The sequence below is a fragment of the Rhinopithecus roxellana genome, chromosome 4, assembly GCF_007565055.1.
Source record: "Rhinopithecus roxellana isolate Shanxi Qingling chromosome 4, ASM756505v1, whole genome shotgun sequence".
Lineage (NCBI taxonomy): Eukaryota > Metazoa > Chordata > Mammalia > Primates > Cercopithecidae > Rhinopithecus > Rhinopithecus roxellana.
The window spans coordinates 67,299,046-67,319,595 of NC_044552.1; the positions used below are offsets into that span (position 1 = coordinate 67,299,046).

Below are 20,550 nucleotides of genomic sequence, written 5' to 3' on the forward strand. Positions count from 1 at the left end.
ATGGAACAGTGCGTAATGAAGAAATGTTTTGCCAAGAATAACTTGGTACAATGACCGTGGTAGATTTTGGTTACAGAATGTGATTGGGGTTTAGGAGGACGATATCTGCTTCTGATTTACTGAAGCTCGGACTCTACATCCACGCAGGTGTCCGTAGTCAGCGAGAAGCTGTGTGGTTGCAGTCTGAGATTCCAGCGCATGATTCTGTTGAAGTTTTGATGGAAACCTTGGGAAGTGCATCCCTGGGCCTAAGCTTGCTCTTTGTGGAGTAGCTCAAGCTCAGAAAGGTTAAAAACGACAGGTTATTTAAAAGTCACGCCAACCATTTTGAATCTCATGTTTATAAAAGTTATAAAAGAGGGCCATTTAAAAGACATGCTAACAGCTTTAGGTCTTTCGAATCTTTGGTCTGGTAGTCACCAGAACAGGACCACGAGGTTAATAGAGGCCAGGATGTTGGACAAGTTTTAGCTGAGACTTGAAGTAGACGGGTGAGAAAGGGCAGAGTGGGACTGAACATTTGATATATTAAAGAAAAAAAAAATGTGCTTCAAAGAGCCATGGTGAGAATGTGTAAAATGCATTTGAATAATTTCTAAAATAAAAATAAGGAAAATATTTTATCCAGGATTATTTTATTTTAGACAATATTGATTCTGTAATTTAAAAAATTAAAAAACAAAATTTATATTGGGCAGCCCCTGAACCAGAATAGTTTCAGAGAAGCTCCTTGGTTTTGTAATTTTGCTTGAAAGTGTGTGTGTGTTTAAATTCTCTGAAATATTTTCAGTTTCTGCGATGGCTCACGTATAGCCGGGCCACTGAATTTACTTGACATTCCAAAAACATACCAGTAATATTTGTGGGATTGCTGGTTTCACCATCTCATAAACTTAATGCTGTTAAAGTTGTCATATTCTCTCTCTTCCCCCTGCAGACAGAGTCTTGCTTTGTCGCCCAGGCTGGAATGCAGTGGTGCCATTTCGGCTCGCTGCAACCTCCGCCTCCCGGGCTCAAGCAATTCTCCTGTCTCAGCCTCCCGAGTAGCTGGAACTACAGGCATGTGCCACCATGCCTGGCTAATTTTTGCATTTATGGTAAAGATGGGGTTTCACCATGTTGATCAGGCTGGTCTAGAACTCCTGACCTCAGGTGATGCACCCACCTCAGCCTTCCAAAGTGCTGGGATTACAGGCGTGAGCCACCGTGCCTGGCTTTTCATATTCTGTCTTACTGATTCTCCAAATGCTTCATGTTTTATAATCTCTCTCCCTCTACACACAAGCTGATGAGCCCCTTTGGGAAGGGATGGTGCCGTCTCTTACACTTAATGTCCCTCATGGTACCTAGCACAGTGCTTGGTATATGGGAGAGTCTCCAAACATTCATGTCGAATTGTTGAGTGGAACTTTTACATTTCACTTCTTTTCCCCAAGTTTCTGCCAGTACTTTGAACATTTTCTTCCAGGGCCAACACTGCCTCCCACACTGACATTGAGTTATTGGCTATTGTGGACTCCTTTCCCAGAGGGTGTTCCAAAGTGTCCTGAGGTTGATGGTCATGCCGTGGTGTTTCTGGGAACAGTGGGTAGGGGAGGGAGTAAAGGGGATGGGCAGGTGCCTGTCCAAGGTTCCCTTAGCTTCCCCTCCCTCAGCCTGCCTTTTCCCTCTCATCTCCTCCTCTCTCCAAACTTTGTCCCTGACTCTGGTGCTCAGGACCTGCACCCACTTCACACCTTTCCCTGAAGGAGCTGGGGTCTTTCTCCATGTATTCTCTCGTGGATTCGGTCCTTCAGGGATCCAGCAAGTGGTTATAGAGCACCGTGTCTTTGCACAAGCCATTTTCTGTTCCCTGGAGTTCCTTTCTTTTCCTTTCTTTTCCTTTTTTTTTTTGAGACGGAGTCTTGCTCTGTTGCCCAGGATGGAGTGCAGTGGCGTGATCTTGACTCACTGCAACCTTTGCCTCCCATTTTCAAGTGATTCTCCTACCTCAGCCTCCCAAGTAGCTGGAATTACAGGCAACTGCTACCACACCCAGGTAATTTTTGTATTTTTTTAGTGGAGAATGGGTTTCACCATGTTGGCCAGGCTGGTCTCAAACTCCTGACCTCAGGTGATCTGCCTGCCTTGGCCTCTCACAGTGCTGCGATTGCAGGCGTGAGCCACCGCATATGGCCCTCTCTTTCCTTTCTTCATCTAATGGAATCCCACTCATCCTCCAAGACCCACTTGTTGGGTTGTCTTCCTTATTGGGTTGTTCCTAAATTTCCTGCAAAGAAGTTGAATGTCCAATGAATGTGTTTTTTTTTTTTTTTTTTTTTAATTTGTGCAGTGCAAAAGGATGAAGCCCATGGGCCTAATCCGTGGTGTCCAGATTGCACATTAATGATGGGCCATCTTAAAATAAAAAAAATTCTGGTACTTACTGTCTCTATCCAAAGTGTTTGCCTTGGACAGTGACTTCCCTTCCTTTCCCTTTCCCCCCTTTTTTTTGGACGATGTCTTGCTCTGTTGCTCAGGCCAGAGTGCAGTGGCGCAATCTTGGCTCACTACAACTTCCGCCTCCTATGTTTAAGAGATTCTCCTGCCTCAGCCTCCCAAGTGCTGGAATTACAGGTTCCTGCCACTATGCCCGGTTAATTTTTGTATTTTTAGTAGAGACGGGGTTTTACCATGTTGGCCAGGCTGGTCTCAGACTCCTGACCTCATGTGATCCACCGGCCTTGGCCTCCCAAGGTGCTGGGATTACAGGCGTGAGCCAGTGCACCTGGCCCTGAGTTTTCTTTCTTTCTTTTTGAGTCAGAGTCTCACTTTGTTGCCCAGGCTGGAGTGCAGTGGCGCAACCTCCACTCACTGTAACCTCCGCCTCCCAGGTTCAAGTGATTCTCATGCCTCAGCCTCCCGAATAGCTGGGATTACAGGCGTGAGCCACCATGACCGGCTAATTTTTGTATTTTTGGTAGAGATGGGTATCACCATGTTGGCCAGGCTGGTCTCAAACTCCTGTCCTCAAGTGATCTGCCTGCCTTGGCCTTCCAAAATGTTGAGATTACTGGCGTGAGCCACCATGCCCGGCCAACAATGACTTTTCAAATGTTTTGAGACGCTTCAGAGCTTGGCTGTCCTTGGATTTTATTAGAATGGATGTCCTATTCTGACAAAACTATCTCTTGTGGTCTTATAAGTCAGGTTTTAAAACATTTTTTTTAGAAATCATGACTCAAGAAGATATCATTTTACTTCCCAACCCAGTATGTTGACAAACACACAAGCACCCACAAGAATTTACTTTCATGAAACAAATTTTACTCCTACTGGGATTCACTCGTCTATTTTCTGTTCTGCTTATTCTCTCTTCTGCTCTATTTTGTTCTCTTCTATTCATTTAAAAATACTGGTATCAATTCATTGCATGGATTTCATGGCTCAACAATGGGCCATGACCCATGGCTTGATCAGCCTTCTGTAAGCCGTGCTGCAGATGTTGGGATGTTTTCTAAAACAGGTGTGAGTGCCGAGATCCTCCTTGTGATAAATGGACTTACTAAGGTGATGAACTGGACAAAAAGCTGAGCTATTGTCTCTGTGGAATTTATGACTTTCCCCCTTGTTGAATACCAGCCATGCTTGTCAGCTGAGATCCTGCTTGGAGGGCATTCCTTGCTGCAGATGGGTCTATCTATTCATCTGTTAATATGCATTTGGAAGGAGTCCTGCTGAATTCAAAGACGACCAGTGAGGCCCAACAATGGAAGCTTAGCTTCTGAGGCCCTTCACAGCAGCTTGCTTTCTGCTCACTTTATTTATAAGGATTACTCTTTCTAAGCATTATTCCTATGGAGACCAGATGTTCCTTTTGCCTGCCTCTTTATATACATTGGGTTCAAGTTTTCTTGTGATTAGAAATGAGCTCCTTCAGGTCTTGGTATGCAATTCATGCATTCTGAGTGTAGTTCATTGACTCAGGATGAGAGAAACAGATTCTGGCAGGATTTACACAGTTTATTAGTCAGTTTGGATCCCTGGCAGTGTTGAATGCTTTTGTTTTAGATTTTTAGGCACATTTGTCCTGTGCTTTAATATTTTTAGTGATAGAAACAATAATAAAACTTTAGAGCAGGCTTTCTCAGCATAGGAACTATTGGCATATTAGGCCAGATAATTAATTATTTGTTGTGGCGAACTGTCCTGTATGTTGTATGAAGTTCAGTAGCATCCCCCAGCCTTAACCCACTAGGTGACAGTAGCAGACCCCAGTTGTGACAACCAAAAATATTCCTAAAGATGCCAAATGTCCCTTGGGGGACAAAATCACCGTAGTTGAGAATGACTGCTTTAAGGTTGTACCAGTTCAATGTGCATTCAGGTTATTTTCTTACATTTTCTACCATGAGTATCTACTAATGAGAGTGTGTGGTTTGTGTCACTGGTTTTCTTTATATTTGATAGACTGCTTGCAAATTAGGTAGTTTTATATGCCGTAATAATTTGGGGGAATTGATCAAAATCAAATGCTAAAACCTAGAAGATTCTAAATTTATATCTATATCTATATGTAATATTTAATTTAATAATAGGTAATGAAAAACTTGAAATGACAGTTTTAATAAGATCCAATGTCATAATATACAAAATCAGACTTTAAAATTTAATAATACTTTGTGTTGCATTATTGAATGATGAATAGGTAATGACAGACCTGAAACAGCAGTTATAAGATCTGATATCATAACATACAAAATTAGACTTATAACTACAAATTAATAATAGTACTCTGTTGCATTTCACAGTATTTTAGATGGTTTCACATATATTTCCACACTTGATTCTCAGTGTGTGAGGTAGTAGGGCAGATATTTTTATCCTCAAGTTGCAAATGAGGAAAATGAAATTCAGAAAGCGTGAGCAGTTTGCCCAAAGTCTCACATGCTGTTTGAGAGACAGAAGCAGGGCTTAACCTGAGTTCACTGACACAAACCAGACTAGAATTCGGAGACTCCTCTCCTTAGTGGTTAACGCTGTCCCCTACCCTCCCCAAATAAAGAAAACCAAGTAGATATTGTTATGGTTAGTGATAACTAGCCCTTTTGTTATCTGGCTCTTGTCACTATCTGAAGTATTTGCCTGGGACTAGGATGAGGGTCCTAGTTTAGTATAAAAATTTCTCTGGAGCAACATGAAGCCTGTTGGTATCTCCTGATAGTAGCACTTGTGCTTCCTCTCACGGTCTCAGCCAGCTGTAGATCTGCTTTTTTGCAGTGGCTCCGTTCTGTTTGCTGTCCTGCATCCGGGCCCCCGCCCTCCTCGCAGGCCTCTGCTCAGCACCATCTGCCCACCCGGAGGCTTTCCTCCTATTCCCCTTCAGTTGCTCCATCTGGGCAGCCAGCTCAGGGCCTCAGTCCAAAGACAAAGCAGAGGCAGATGATTCTAGTTTTCTTTGCTATAAATGCCACACTACATGGAACTAGAGAATTTGGGAATCTGACTCATCCAATCAAGCCCAGGCTAAAGGCAAATGAAGGAAAGGTAAATCTCGAATTTCCTCCTGAAAGCTGTTTTTCCCTGGGACTCAGTAGATGACAGTGGCTGTTGGGATTGTGATGGCATACTTAGGACATTCCTCCACATTGCTGCACACTTCTGGTGTGGTTATTGATCACACTTTTAAAAAAGAAAAACTTCCACTCTGTAATTTTAGCTTAAAAAGCTACAGAGCATACTCATGTGAATGGCGATTGGGAGGGAATGGAGAATGGAAGGTAGGATTTTGGGGGATTGGAGGGAATGGAGAATGGAAGGTGGGATTTTGGGGGACTGGGAGGGAATGGAGAATGGAAGGTGGGATTTTGGGGGATTGGAGAGAATGGAGAATGGAAGGTGGTGGGATTTTGGGGATTGGGAAGGAATGCAGAATGAAAGGTAGGATTTTTTTTTCTAGGTCCATGTCATTGTGATTCAGTTTTTTTAAATTCCAATATTTATTATAATTGTCCTGTAAATAAAATATAATTATAAAAAATTTTGTACACAGCATAAAATGTCACAGCATAAAATGTTTGCTAAGTATACGCACTCTTGGTGCCACATTATTCCGGAGTAACTTCACTTAAATTACGTCTCTTCCAGCCCTGGGCCTCGCCACATATGGTTATAGCTCATACCAATTCCTGCAGGTTAGAATACCTTCACAGGGGTTACTGCGGGTGACTATACCTATACGTACTTTTGCTATTTGTAAACATCAGGCCCTTTTAAAATACTTTTTTAAAAAAAGAGTTTACATGAAATCTGTTTTTTTTTTTTAATTTTTTCAGCCCCCTTTCTATTAACTAAAATAGTTTTTAAACTGGAATATCATAAAATTCCTTTAATAAAGGAGTCGGGGGCCAGAGGTTACTGAACATTTGCCTTAAATATTCCCTTGCTTCCAGACAAAAATCATAGCTGAAGCATGACAGATAAATATCTGTTCAACTTGTCAAACTCCTCAGGGACAATAATTACTTAGCTTCCCTCAGGGATTATCCATCCTGTCAATAAATTTCTCATAAATATTGGATAAATTCTTCCTCCTACAGTTTAAGGCTGTTTTTTTGTTTTTTGTTTTTTCCCTGCCAGGACTGACCCAACATTGCACATTTTGTCATCATTGTGCACATGTGAAAATGCATGTTGTGCTATACTTCTGTCACTCCCTGTTTGCTTTTCTCTATCTTAATTATGGAAATGTATCCTTGTGAGTTGATACACCAGTCTTTCTGTCATACCCAGTAAGGAGGATTCTCGCCCTTGGTCTGGGGTCTGCATCAACTGTGTAGCACATGAATTGCTGTCACAGGTGTCTGCTGAGTGCTTACATGAGCCTCCAGGTGCTAGGCCTTGAGTACACAGCGTTCAGTAGAGGATGGGGTCTCCTGTGTTTTTAGAAATATCCCACGAAATAAAACAATTAAGCTATTTAATTGCAAAAGTAGTGAGATGAGCTTAGGTTCTAACCTGCCGCTGGGCAGAAACTTCCACCTGGGAGCGATTCTGCAACTTTGAATTCTGACCTCTTTGTGTGTCCATGAGCAGCTGACACAGTCGGCCACTCAATCGCAGTTTTGTCCGCTGGTTTTGGTGAACTTGGGGCCTGTGCTGTGTGTGCTGCAGCTCAGGAGGGCTGACAAAGAGAGGTGGCCGGCCGGGCGCGGTGGCTCAAGCCTGTAATCCCAGCACTTTGGGAGGCCGAGGCGGGTGGATCACGAGGTCAGGAGATCGAGACCCTCCTGGCTAACACGGTGAAACCCCGTCTCTACTAAAAATACAAAAAACTAGCCGGGCGTGGTGGCGGGCGCCTGTAGTCCCAGCTACTCGGAGGCTGAGGCGGGAGAATGGCGGGAACCCGGGAGGCGGAGCTTGCAGTGAGCCGAGATCGCGCCACTGCACTCCAGCCTGGGCGACACAGCGAGACTCCGTCTCAAAAAAAAAAAAAAAAAAAAAAAAAAGAGAGGTGGCTGAGGAGCGAGAGATCGGGAGCCTTTCGCCTCCAGTGTCGTCGCTGGACCTTGGTCTTTACAAAAGGAAACAAATGAAGGCTCACTCTGATCCACTCACTGTGACAGTCTGAGTGGCAGCAGCCAGGAGCTTCTCTGGCCATTTGTAGTTCCCTCAGTTAAAAAAATAAAAGGGTAGCTGAGGTAGAGCAGTGGCTCAGGTTTTGAACTTTGTTTATTATTATCATCATTATTTTTGAGAGAGAGTCGACAGTCTTGCTGTGTCTGTTGCCCAGGCTTGAGTCCGATGGCTTGATCTCAGCTCACTGCAACCTCTGCCTCCCCGATTCAAGCAGTTCTCCCACCTCAGCCTCCCCAGTAGCTGGGATTACAGGTGTATGCCACCATACTCGGCTAATTTTTTTTGTAGTTGTAGTAGAGATGGAGTTTCACCATTTTGGCCAGGCTGGTCTCAAACTCCTGGGCTCAAGTGATCCATCTGCTCGGCTTCCCAAAGTGCTGGGATTACAGGCTTGAGCCACTATGCCCAGCCAGGTTTTGAACTTTTTTTTTTTTCTTTTGAGACGGAGTTTCGCTCTTGTTGCCCAGGCTGGAGTGCAATGGTGCAATCTTGGCTCACCGCAACTTCAGCCTCTGGCGTTTAAGTGATTCTCTTGCCTCAGCCTCCTGAGTAGCTGGGATTACAGGCATGCACCACCATGCCTGGCTAATTTTGTATTTTTAGTAGAGATGGGGTTTCTCCATGTTGGTCAGGCTGGTCTCGAACTCCTAACCTCAGGTGATCTGCCCTGCCTCGGCCTCCCAAAGTGCTGGGATTACAGGCATGAGCCACCGCGCCCAGCCAGTTTTGGACTTTTAAAAGGTGGGTTTCTTGTGGTCCAGCCCCATGTGTGAGATGGGGCCAGGTTCTAGTGGCAAGTCTAGCGGTTGCTATCCCCTTTTTAGATGTGTGGCACAGCTGCCTACTGAAAGGTAGGGGGTTGGCGGCATAGCAGGCACCTTCTCAGTCCTCATTAATTAGAGGCTGAGCTATTGGATTTCCTGCTGATGGCCAAGTGGAAAATGTATTTGACTTTATTTTTTTATTTTTTTATTTTAAAATGTATCTGTGTGGATAGACTCAGGCAGGAAATTTGTCTTTGGCTTTGTTAGAGGAACCTAGCTCCGGTGTCTTGCTTCTCCTCCCACTAACTGTAAAAGTCACCACTGAGGCTGGGTGTGGTGCCTCACGCCTGTAATCCCAGCACTTTGGGAGGCCGAGGTGGGTGGATCACCTGAGGTCAGGAGTTCGAGACCAGCCTGGCTAACATGGTGAAACCCCGTCTCTACTAAAAATATAAAAATTAGCCGGGTGTGTGGCGGGCACCTGTAATCCCAGCTACTTGGGAGGCTGAGGCAGGGGAATCACTTGAACCTGGGAGGCAGAGGTTGCAGTGAGTCGAGATTGCACTGCTGTACTCCAGCCTGGGTAATAGAGTGAGACTCTGTCTCAAAAAACAAAACAAAACAGAACAAAAGTTGCCATTGAACCCTCCTAAGAAGATATACAATAACCAATAAGCACATGAAAAAGATGGTTCAATATCACTTATCATTAGAGAAATGAAAATGAAACCCATAATGAGATATGTCCATTAGGATGACTACTGTCAAAAAACAGAAAATAGCAAGCATGGGTGAGGATGTGGAGGAATTGGAACTCTGCTGCACTGTTGGTGAGCATGTCAAATGGTGCAGCTGTTGTGGAAAACAGTATGGCGGTTCCTTAAAGAATTGAAAATAGGGCTGGGCGCGGTGGCTCATGCCTGTAATCCCAGCACTTTGGGAAGCCGAGGTGGGTGGATCACTTGAGGCTGGAAGTTCGAGACCAGCCTGGCCAACACGGCAAAGCCCTGTCTCTACTAAAAATACAAAAATTATCTGGCGTAATGGTGCACGCCTGTAATCACAGCTACCTGAGAGGCTGAGGCAAGAGAATCACTTGAACCCCAGGAGGCAGAGGTTGCAGTGAGCCGAGATTGTGCCACTGCACTCTAGCCTGGACAACAGAGAAGAATTTGTCTCCAAAAAAAAAAAAAAAAAAGAAGAAGAATTAAAAATAGAATAACCTAATGCTATTGCATTTCCACACTTCTGGGTGTATATCGCGAAAAATTGAAAGCAGGGTCTGGAAGGGATAAATGCCCATGTTCACAGCAGCATTATTCATAATAGCCAAGAGGTGGAAGCAACTCAAGTGTCTCTCCATAGGATGGATGAATAAACAAAATGCGGCATATATATATAATAGAATGCTATTCAGCCTTAATAAGGAAGAAAAGTATGACACCTGCTACCATGGGGATGAAACTTGAGGGCATTATACTAAGTGAAATAAACCAGCTGCAAAAAGACAAATACTTTCACTTATATGTGGTGTCTAGAGTCCTCAAATTCATAGAGACAGAAAGTAGAGTGACAGTTACCAGGGGCTGTGGGACTGGGGAGTTGCTGTTTAATGGGTACAGAGTTTCTGTTCTGCAAGATGGAAAGAGTTCTGAAGATGGATGTCGGTGATGGTTGTACAACAGTGTACTTACTGCTGCCCTGTACATTTAAAAATGGGTAAGATGGGCTGGGAACGGTGGCTCATGCCTGTAATCCCAGTACTTTGGGAGACTGAGGTGGGCAGATCACCTGAGGTCGGGAGTTCGAGACCAGTCTGACATGGAGAAACCCCGTCTCTACTAAAAGTGCAAAATTAGCTGGGCGTGGTGGCTCATGCTTGTAATCCCAGCTATTCGGGAGGCTGAGGCAGGAGAATCGCTTGAACCCAGGAGGCAGAGGTTGCGGTGAGCTGAGATCGCGCCACTGCACTCCAGCCTGGGCAACAAGAGCAAAACTCTGTCTCAAAAAATAATAATAATAAAAACAAATAAATAAATAAAATAAAATAAAATAAAAGGATAAGATGAAAAATGTTATGTTATCCATGTTTGACCACAATTACCAATAAACATTTCTTTTTTTTAAAGGAACAAAAACTCACTATTAAGCCCTCACCCCTCTACTTCCCGTGTCTGTGGCTTCGTATCCAGCAGTGAGCATGGCCAGAGGGAGCCTCCCCTTCTCAGCCAGTCCTCCTCCCTTTCAGAAGCCCTGCCTTATCCCTCAGGGGGGACCTCTTGCCCCTACTAACATGTGCTTAAGAAAGCTTTTAATCTCATTTATGGGGTCAATGTCTATAAGCTAAATTATTTTAGCCAAGGACTATTCACTGTGATGTTACATTTTGGGCTGTATTTTTACTGCTTGGTCAAATAGAGAACAAGGGCCACCTCTCGTCACACCAGCCTGACGCTCCTGCAGCCCTGTGAGACTGAGAGTTGTTTTCCTGGTCGTGGTGACAGATGAGCTACGCATGACTCACTGGAGCGGTCTCCCCTGAAACAAAGGCATGCATTTGACTGCAGACTGGGTGTTGAGTTGGTGGCCTTTGCAAGACTGGATGGGCAGTTCTGGCTTCAAATGACCCTGATGAATCACACGGTTCACAGACATTTCATTTATTACCTTGACAGTGACCCTGGACACCAGTTGTTTCTTCTTATAATTTGTGTTAAACCTTCCTTTTGACTTTGTGGGAGCTGGGAGTAAAACGGTTCACAGAGTTTTCTTGCATTTCTGTTTTTCAGGCTCACTTCATGGACTCACTTTGCGTGCTTGTTAAATGTACTGCGTTGCTCCCAAGACCATGTAAAGCCTACTGACCACTAATCTCCCTCAGAGCAGAAACTAGACTTCAGGTAAACCCAACCCATGTGCCCTTGGGGGTCATGTCAAGTTGCATGACTGTGAATAAGGTAATAAGTAAAGATTTAATTATTTGGGCTAGTGATTTTGATTTTAAAATATTTGATAATTACCACCAAAGAAAAGTCAATCCATTTAACTTCTGTTTTGTGGCACACATTCTTAGATATAAAAGAATTAAAAATAAAAAGCCTACTAAATATATCTGGAGTCTTCACCAGAAGAGCATCACCTCCAACTGACCTAAAATAGTGATATACTGGTTTGAGTCAGAAACTAGCTGGGCATGGTGGCGTGTGCCTGTAGTTCCAGCTACTTGAGAGGCTGAGGCAGGAGAATCCCTTGAGCCCAGGGGTTGGAAACCAGCCTGGGCAACATAGCAAGATCCCACCTCAAAAAAATTATTTCAGAATCAGAAGAGATGGTTTATTCTTTCCTCCCTCCCTCCCTCCTTCCTTCCCTCTCCCCCTTTTCACTTTGAGTTTGGCTTAACTAATAGACTCCTTGAGCAAACTGGGGTTTTTACAAGGAAGTAAGAGTCTAATATTAAATTTTTCTGATGCCCTTATTCTAAGTCAGCTTCATACTTACTTCTCTCATCGTATTCTAAAGTGAAGACACCTGAAGTCTTTAGAAAAGCTCTAGAGATTAGTTTTATTAAAATGTTTTTCTTTCCCAAATGAGAGCTCTTATTTTTTCCCCCATTTTTCATCTCAGCCTCATTTTTGAGGACTTGTAGGCCTTTTTCTTTTGTGGTATTCCTAGAGCCCCAACAGAGCCTGGCACTTGGTGTCATGTTATAAAAATGTGGTAGTTTTTGAGCAAAAATCTCTCAAAATGCTATGGAGAGATGTTAGCTCTACCAGTAGTTTATGTGCAATGAAAATGTATCTCTCTGATCACTGAAATCTATGTATTTAGACTGACAGAATAAAGATACTTTCCCTGATTTTTCTCTTCAAGAATCATTAATTTGGTCTGGTGTGGTGGCTCACACCTGTGATGCAAGCACTTTGGGAGGCCGAGGCAAGAGAATCTCTTGAGCCCAGGAGTTCAAGACCAGCCTAGGGCAACAGAGTGAGACCCCGTATCTTAAAAAAAAAAAAAAAAAAAAAAGTCCGAGTTTGAGCGTGGTAGCACGTGCCTATAGCCCCAGGTAGTTGGGAAGCTAAGGCAGGAGGATCACTTGAGCCTAGGAAGTCGAGGCTGCTGTGAGCTGTGACTGCAGCACTGCACTCCAGCCTGGATGATAACAGTGAGACCCTGTCTTAAAAAAAAAAACAAAACCAGTAGTTCAAAGTCTCCCAACACCAAGCCTGAAGCAGATCTTTCTCATAAGCTGATTTTTATGCCTGTTCAACTTCTAAATTAATATTGTGTAATGAATAATGTCTTTAAAATAACTAGCAGACAGGTGTGCAGTGTTTTCTGTCTAGCTAATGAGCAGCCTCTCAAAATAAGAAGAGCCTGTTCTACTGACTGACTCTTGTCCCTACTCCTTTGAGTCCTTCCACGCACTAAAGTTGCTGTGTAATATGCAGCGCATTCTTTTTAAAAGCTCTGTCATAATGGAGTGTAATTTAGGTCACGGTCTTACTGATGCAGCTGTTCTTAATTTAGGTTAAAATGGGCAACTCCGAGAGTCAGTACACCCTTCAAGGATCTAAAAATCATAGCAATACTGTCACTGGTGCTAAGCAAATTCCTTGCTCCCTGAAAATACGTGGGATTCATGCAAAAGAGGAAAAGTCGTTGCATGGATGGGGTCATGGAAGTAGCGGAGCAGGTTACAAGTCCAGGTCCCTGGCCCGAAGCTGCCTTTCTCACTTTAAGAGTAACCAGCCTTACGCATCGAGACTCAGTGGCTCCACGTGCAAGGTCTCCAGAGGCATTGCCTACTCCACGCACAGGACAAATGCCCCAGGGAAGGATTTCCAGGGCATCAGTGCTGCTTTCTCAACTGAGAATGGCTTCCACTGTGTTGGCCATGAGCCGGCAGATAACCATATCACCTCCAGAGACTGCAACGGACACCTTCTCAACTGCTACGGGAGGAATGAGAGCATTGCCTCCACCCTGCCAGGCGAAGACCGCAAGAGCCCCAGAGTGCTCATCAAAACACTGGGGAAGCTGGATGGGTGTTTAAGGGTCGAGTTCCACAATGGTGGCAACCCCAGCAAAGTGCCTGCAGAGGACTCCAGTGAGCCGGTGCAGCTGCTGAGGTACTCACCTACCTTAGCATCAGAAACCTCCCCAGTGCCTGAAGCCAGGAGGGGGTCCAGCGCCGATTCCCTGCCCAGCCATCGCCCCTCTCCCACGGACTCTCGCCTGCGGTCCAGCAAAGGCAGCTCCCTGAGTTCTGAGTCATCCTGGTACGACTTCCCTTGGGGCAACGCTGGAGAGCTGAGCGAGGCTGAGGGCTCCTTCCTGGCCCCCGGCATGCCTGACCCCAGCCTCCATGCCAGCTTCCCACCTGGTGATGCCAAAAAGCCTTTCAACCAAAGCTCTTCCCTCTCCTCCCTTCGGGAACTGTACAAAGATGCCAACTTGGGGAGCCTGTCCCCCTCAGGTATCCGTCTTTCTGATGAATACATGGGCACGCACGCCAGCCTGAGCAACCGCGTCTCTTTCGCCTCTGACATTGATGTGCCCTCTAGGGTGGCACACAGGGACCCCGTCCAGTACAGTTCCTTCACTCTCCCCTGTCGGAAGCCCAAAGCCTTAGTTGAGGATACTGCAAAGAAGGACTCCCTCAAAGCCAGGATGCGACGGATCAGTGACTGGACGGGAAGCCTCTCAAGGAAGAAAAGGAAACTCCAGGTGAGTGTACCTTAGAGCAAAGGGAAGGGTCCCCACAGTTTCCCCATCTGGAGAAGGGGAAGGTTAGTAGAAGCCACCATAGAGTGTTGTTGGGGTGCTTAAATGATCTGGCAAAAGTGAAGAGTTCAGTGGAAAGCCTGACTTACCTCATTTTCAGGTGTGGGTTTGTTTTTTCTTTTGCTTCAGATATTTTCACTTTTAGTGACAACTTTAATCTTCCTGTGTCTTAGTCAGCTTGGGCTGCAAACAAAATACCACAGACTGGGTGGTTTAATCAACAGACATCTATTTCTCATAATTCTGGAAGTCAGAGGTCAGAGTACCAGTGTGGTCCAGTTCTGGGGAGGGCTCTCTTCCTGGCTGCAGACGGCTGCCTTCTTGCTGTGTCCTCATGCAGCAGAGAGAGCGGAAAGTCTAGGCTCCTTTCTTCTTCTTATAAGGACCCTAATCCCATTATGGGAACTCTACCCTCATGACCCCCTCTAAACCAATTACCTCTCAAAGGTGTCAGTCAAATACCGTCCACTGGTAGTTAAAGCCTCAACATGGATTTTGGGGAGGGGGAAAACAAATATTCAGTCAATAGCATTCTGGTTCTGTGTATGTCCCCGCACTCTTGCCTGCACTCCACAGGCCTAATCTTAAGACTTGGCCATAGCCGGGCACGGCAGCTCATGCCTGTCATCCCAGCACTTGGGGATGCCAAAGCAGGCAGATCACTTGAGGCCAGGAGTTTGAGACCAGCCTGGCCAACATGGCAAAACCCTGTCTCTACCCAAAATACAAAAATTAGCCCGGGGTGGTCGTGGGTGCCTGTAATCCCAGCTATTTGGGAGGTTGAGGCAGGAGAACCACTTGAACCTGGGAGGCAGAGGTTGCAGTGAGCCGAGATCACGCCTGGGCAACAGAGACACTGTCTTTAAAAAAAAAGTAAGTAGAGTTGGAGAGAATTCCTGAAATAATTGGTTATCTGAGAATTTTACTAGACCTCATTCTTACAATCCAAACAAAACAGACGAGATTGTCATTATTTTTGGTTGAGTAGGCATGTTAAATTTGATATTACTTTGATGAAATTAAAATTTCTTTGCTTAAGTTGGTACATCAAAAAAAAAAGTTGATAATACATCTACAGTGTAATCTTTTTTTTTTTTTTTTTTTTTTTTTTGGAGGCAGAGACAGAATATCACTCTGTTGCCCAGGCTGGAGTGCAGTGGTGCGATCTTGGCTCACTGCAACCTCTGCTTCCTGTGTTCAAGCAATTCTGCTGCCTCAGCCTCCCAAGTAGCTGGCATTACAGGCGTGCACCACCATGCCTGGCTAATTTTTGTATTTTTAGTAGAGACAGGGTTTCACCATGTTGGCCAGGCTGGTCTGAAACTCTTGACCTCAGGTGATCCACCTGCCTCGGCCTCCCAACGTGCTGGGATTACAAGCATGAGTCACCACGTCCGGCCTATATGTGTAATCTTAACCTCCTCATGGAGATAGCTAACGGCATCCTGAAAATATCTTGTACCTAAGTGCGTGTAATAGAAAAATATATATACTGATAAAACTGATAAAATATCATGTCTATACTTCGGTATCATGGAGTATAGAGTTTGACTGGGGGAGCAAAGTGGCTTATCCACCAGGAAGAAAAATGATAGTTTGCCTTTTTAGGTAACTAGAGGCGATTGCTAGATTTTCAGTTTGTTGTTGTTTTGTTACATGTTTTTATTTTTTATTTTTTATTTGTAGAGGGGAGAAGCTTCTTTTTAAATTACTCTGTATAAGTCCTGGAGTTGAAGGGAATTTGTGTGGGCAATTAGTCTCTAGCAAAATTGCATCCTAGATAGACAGAAAATTATAAAATTATATTAATTATATGGAGATTTAGGGGTGGAAAATAATATAACTTTTTTGAGTAGATTGCTTCAGATTTAAAAGTTTGACATTCATTACTTCCTTCTGATGCATAGTGTGTCTGCCTCCACCACCCCCTCCTGTGCTGGGCTTGGGTTCTCCCTCCTCCTCCTTCACACAGAGATGAAGAACAGACGATCAGCATCCTGTTTTCAGGACCTCTTCATGTCCCTGAAAACATCGTAGTAATTTGTATAGTGATTTTACTCCTGGATCATCACTTTTTCAGACTAAACCACGAAATAGTAGAGATTTCCTTGACTCTTTTCTCTCAGCTCTCATTTCCTAAACAACTGATCCCAGCTGAACATAATGGGAGACGCAGCTTCTGCTTACTTGAGGGCTGCAGTCCCAGGTGGACAACATCCACGCCTTTTTCATTCAAGTGTTATGGTGCCGACCTGTGTTCAGCTGTCATCCACTGTGTCCCCTAATTGGTGGTGGCATCGAGCCAATGATCTGCATCTCTTATGTGCACTCAGTGTGTTGCTCATCTGTGTATGTGGCCTGGCTACACATGGCTCTGCGAAGCCTCCTGCAGTGTCAGTTCCCACTTGGTTCAGAAGTAGACCAGTTGCTGCTGTGTATGAATCATTCTGTCATGGGCAGAGTGACCCTCCTTGCCTCTCCTGCCCATGGGAACTGGGTCTCCTTCAATTCTGCATCGTCCAAAAACTTAACTCTGAACTGTGTGCCTGTAGAGTTAAAAACAAACTGGTTAGGGCTGGGTGCGGTGGCTCACGCCTGTCATCCCAGCACTTTGGGAGCCTGAGGCAGGCGGATCACTGGAAGTCAGGAGTTCGAGACAAACCTGGCCAACTTGGCGAAATCCCATCTCTAATGAAAATTAACTGGGCATGCTGGCATGTGCCTGTTAGTCCCGCTACTTGGGAGGCAGAGGCAGGAGAATGGCTTGAACCTGGGAGGTAGAGGTTGCAGTGAGCTGAGATCACACCAGCGCACTCCAGCCTAGGCAACAGAGTGAGACTCCATCTCAACAACAAACAAACAAACAAACAAGCAAACAAACAAACTGGTTAGAATCAAAGAATTAGAATTTTATTATTTATTTTATTTTTTGAGACAGAGTCTAGCTCTATTAAAAAAAGTACCTTCTTAGCAAATTTTAATCATAGAATTTGTTATTATTAACTGTAGTCACCATAATTTACCTTAGAGCTCCAGAACTCATTCCTCCTGCAAAGCTGAAGCTTTGTACCCTTTAAGAAGCACCTTCCCATTTCCCTCTCTTGCCCCTGGCAACCACCATTGTACTCTCTGCTTTGATGAGTTGGACTATTTGATATTCTACGTATAAGTGGAATCTTGCAGCACATGTCTTTCTGTAGAGTGACATCTCTGAGTTTTTACTCTTTTTTTTTTTTTGCGATGGAGTCTCACTCTTGTTGCCCAGGCTGGAGTGCAATGGTGCCATGTCGGCTCACTCAAGCGATTCTCCTGCCTCAGCATCTGAGTAGCTGGGATTACAGGCGCGCGTCACCACGCCTGGCTAATTTTGTGTTTTTCGTAGAGACAGGGTTCTCCATGTTGGTCAGGCTGGTCTTGAACTCCCGACCTCAGGTGATCCGCCTGCCTTGGCCTCACAAAGTGCTGGGATAACTGGTGTGAGTCACCACACCTGGCCTAAGTTTTTACTCTTGAGTCTTCACTCATCTCCACTGTGCTGTACTGCCCTGGTCATCAAGTTATATTAGCCCTTGTTTCTGATTATTCGATTTGGTGGAAGTGAAGTCATTTGTATGGAAATGGAAATCATATGATTTGTGTATATATATATAGCAGCCACCTTAGTTTCATCCATGTAACACAGTGATTAAGAATTCTAGCCGAACCTATTTAAAGACATTCTATATTTTTTAAAGGCTCTTTTTTATTAGCCTGAAAATTAGTCACTGGCTATTAGGATTCTAGATAAAAAGATTTAGAAATTTATTAGAGACTAGGAGAGTTCATACTATGTATAAGAATCAGTTATAAATGCTAAAATGCATTCCCCCCACCCCCACCATTTCTGACAAAGTAAAATCCATGCTTTGCTGTGGTTAGACATGTAAAAGTTGGCACTGTAACTTGAGAAGCAGTGTCAAGAGTGTGTGTAGGTCACACTTAACTTTGGGACTTTTGTGCCTTTCTCTGGCAGAGTTGTGCTTGTTTTAAAGCATTCCATCATGGCCCTGGCAGGGTATCAGAGGTAATTCCAATGTTTTTGGGATATGAGTCAGAGGGACATATTTATCACTGAGATAATGTTAATACTAGCTAGATGAAAAGTGTTTCTTCACCTTTCCTGCCTCAGCCTCCCAAGTAGCTGGGACTCCAGGCGCCCGCCACCACACCTGGCTAATTTTTTGTATTTTTAGTAGAGACGGGGTTTTACCATGTTAGCCAGGATAGTCTCGATCTCCTGACCTCATGATCCACTTACCTCAGCTTCCCAAGTAATCCCTTGCTGGGATTATAGGCGTGAGCCACCGAACCCAGCCAGGAGTTTTTGAAAAGCAACAAAGTGAGAATTAAAAAAAAAAAAAACAACTCCTAAGTATTTCAAAAGCTTCCTGTCCACGTGACTCACAGTAGCTGCTTTATTTGCTCTGTTATACATAAGCATCAGTGTATAAATATGACTGGAGATGCAGTGTAAATGGTGGCAAATCATATTTCCATTTGTAATATCTGCTTGGGGTGCAGTTGTTCATGGCTCCTGGGTATTTGGAAATACTCTCCAATTGTGTGATCATTCTCTTACAAGACAGTAAGTAATTGCAACTTGATTTTTGGATGAAATTTCTGAAAAGGAAACCTCTCTACACAATGTAACATTCAAAATAAGACCTTTAGTCAATGGTCCTTGACCCAGTTTTCCATTATTTTTATTTTAATGCATATGAAAATATAATCGAAAGCCCACTAGCAGCTGAGTAGTCTTGAGTGTGCTTGGCGTCTCTGCAGAATTACCTTCATTTAAGCCGTAAATGTTGAATGTCAGTGCCTTTTGAGTCAGAAGTTAAGCTCACTTTATGCTGAAAATTTTAATTAATGCCATTTACCAGTGAATATCCTGTATGCAAATTATTTTTCTTGAGTGACTAGACTTCTAATCCAGATATTAGAGAAATGTCTTTGTGTTTTCAGCTCTGTGCATGGCCAGCTTGATGTTCAATGCACCCGGTCTTCACAGGGACCAACAGTATTATATAAGTATGAATTGTATTTAGAGCTGCCTGTGTTTGATTTTTGTGTTGGAATAAATACCACAGTTAAGAATCATGTCTTTGATATCTCCAGTACCTAGAATAAAATAGGTACTCAGATGAATGGATGTGAATGAATAAATAAGTATATTTTTTCATGAAAGTAATTATCAAATTAAGTAAGAAATATTAATTATGAAAAAAACTGACTGGGCTCGGTGGCTCATGCCTGTAATCCCAGCACTTTGGGAGACCGAGGTGGGCGGATCACCTGAGGTTGGGAGTTTGAGACCAGCCTGACCAACATGGAGAAACCCCGTCTCTTCTAAAAATACAAAATTAGCCGGGCGAAACTCCATCTCAAAAAAACAAAAAAAAGAAAAAAAAAAAGCTATAGTTACTAGCCAGTACCCTTCATAGATAAGGAATCCTAAGTGTATTATTATTATTATTATTATTATTATTATTGAGATGGAGTTTTGCTCTTGTTGCCCAGGCTAGAGTGCAATGGCGCGATCTTGGTTCACAGCAACCTCCGCCTCCCAGGTTCAGGTGATTCTCCTGCCTCAACCTCCCAAGTAGATGGGGTTACAGGTGCTCACCGCAATGCCCTGCTAATTTTTGTATTTTTAGCAGAGACAGGGTTTCACCATGTTGGCCAGGCTGGTCTCGAACTCCTGGCCTCAGGTGATCCACCTGCCTCGACCTCCCAAAGTGCTAGAATTACAGGCATGAGCCACCTCACCACCTATTATTTTTACTATATGAACTGTGAAAATAAGATACTAGAGATCTCAAAGTCTAGAAGTCTAGACCTAGGCACTTGGCCAGAAGCTGGGGACTATAGGGAGAGGAAGAGAAGTTTTTGGGTTTTGTGTAACAATACTGAGTCCCTATCTTCCCCACCCTGCCCTGGTACTAGTAATTTTCTAATTTACCTTTCACATGATCCCGGGGAAAAATAAATTGCAAGAATATGAATTCTTTCCTGGAAGATACTGATTCATGGTTAGCAATGAAGAAGGAAATATCATTCTGGTAATCTTCACTAGTGTGTTGTAAACATACTAATTTCTTGATGCTAAGCATAGGTTAGATTTAGGAGAGCCCTTGGTGTTTTATTTACCTCTTTAGGTGCTAACTCTACTGGATATCAGTTGGCTTAGGCAACACTATTTTAAAAATTCTTTCTGGTATGAAGACTTGATGGTTAAAGATGTATTTTTGTTATCAGAATCTTGCTTTGCATTACATTATTAGCAGCCACCGATATTACAGTTATGCTGTGTTCAAGAAGGGATGCTTTGGATAGCTGTCAGCTC

General features: G+C 43.9%; 1 protein-coding gene across 1 annotated transcript in view; it reads left to right on the top strand.

The window, feature by feature from the left end:
* Nucleotides 1-11,238: 11,238 nt before the first annotated feature.
* The window catches only part of TIAM2 (TIAM Rac1 associated GEF 2), a 134,665-nt gene continuing 125,353 nt past the window's right edge, over nucleotides 11,239-20,550 (top strand). The window contains exons 1-2 of the mRNA XM_030928255.1: nucleotides 11,239-11,281; nucleotides 12,909-14,108. Of these exons, the coding sequence (XP_030784115.1) occupies nucleotides 12,915-14,108 (1,194 nt within the window). The 5' untranslated portion in view covers nucleotides 11,239-11,281; nucleotides 12,909-12,914. The remainder of the gene's footprint in view (nucleotides 11,282-12,908; nucleotides 14,109-20,550) is intronic.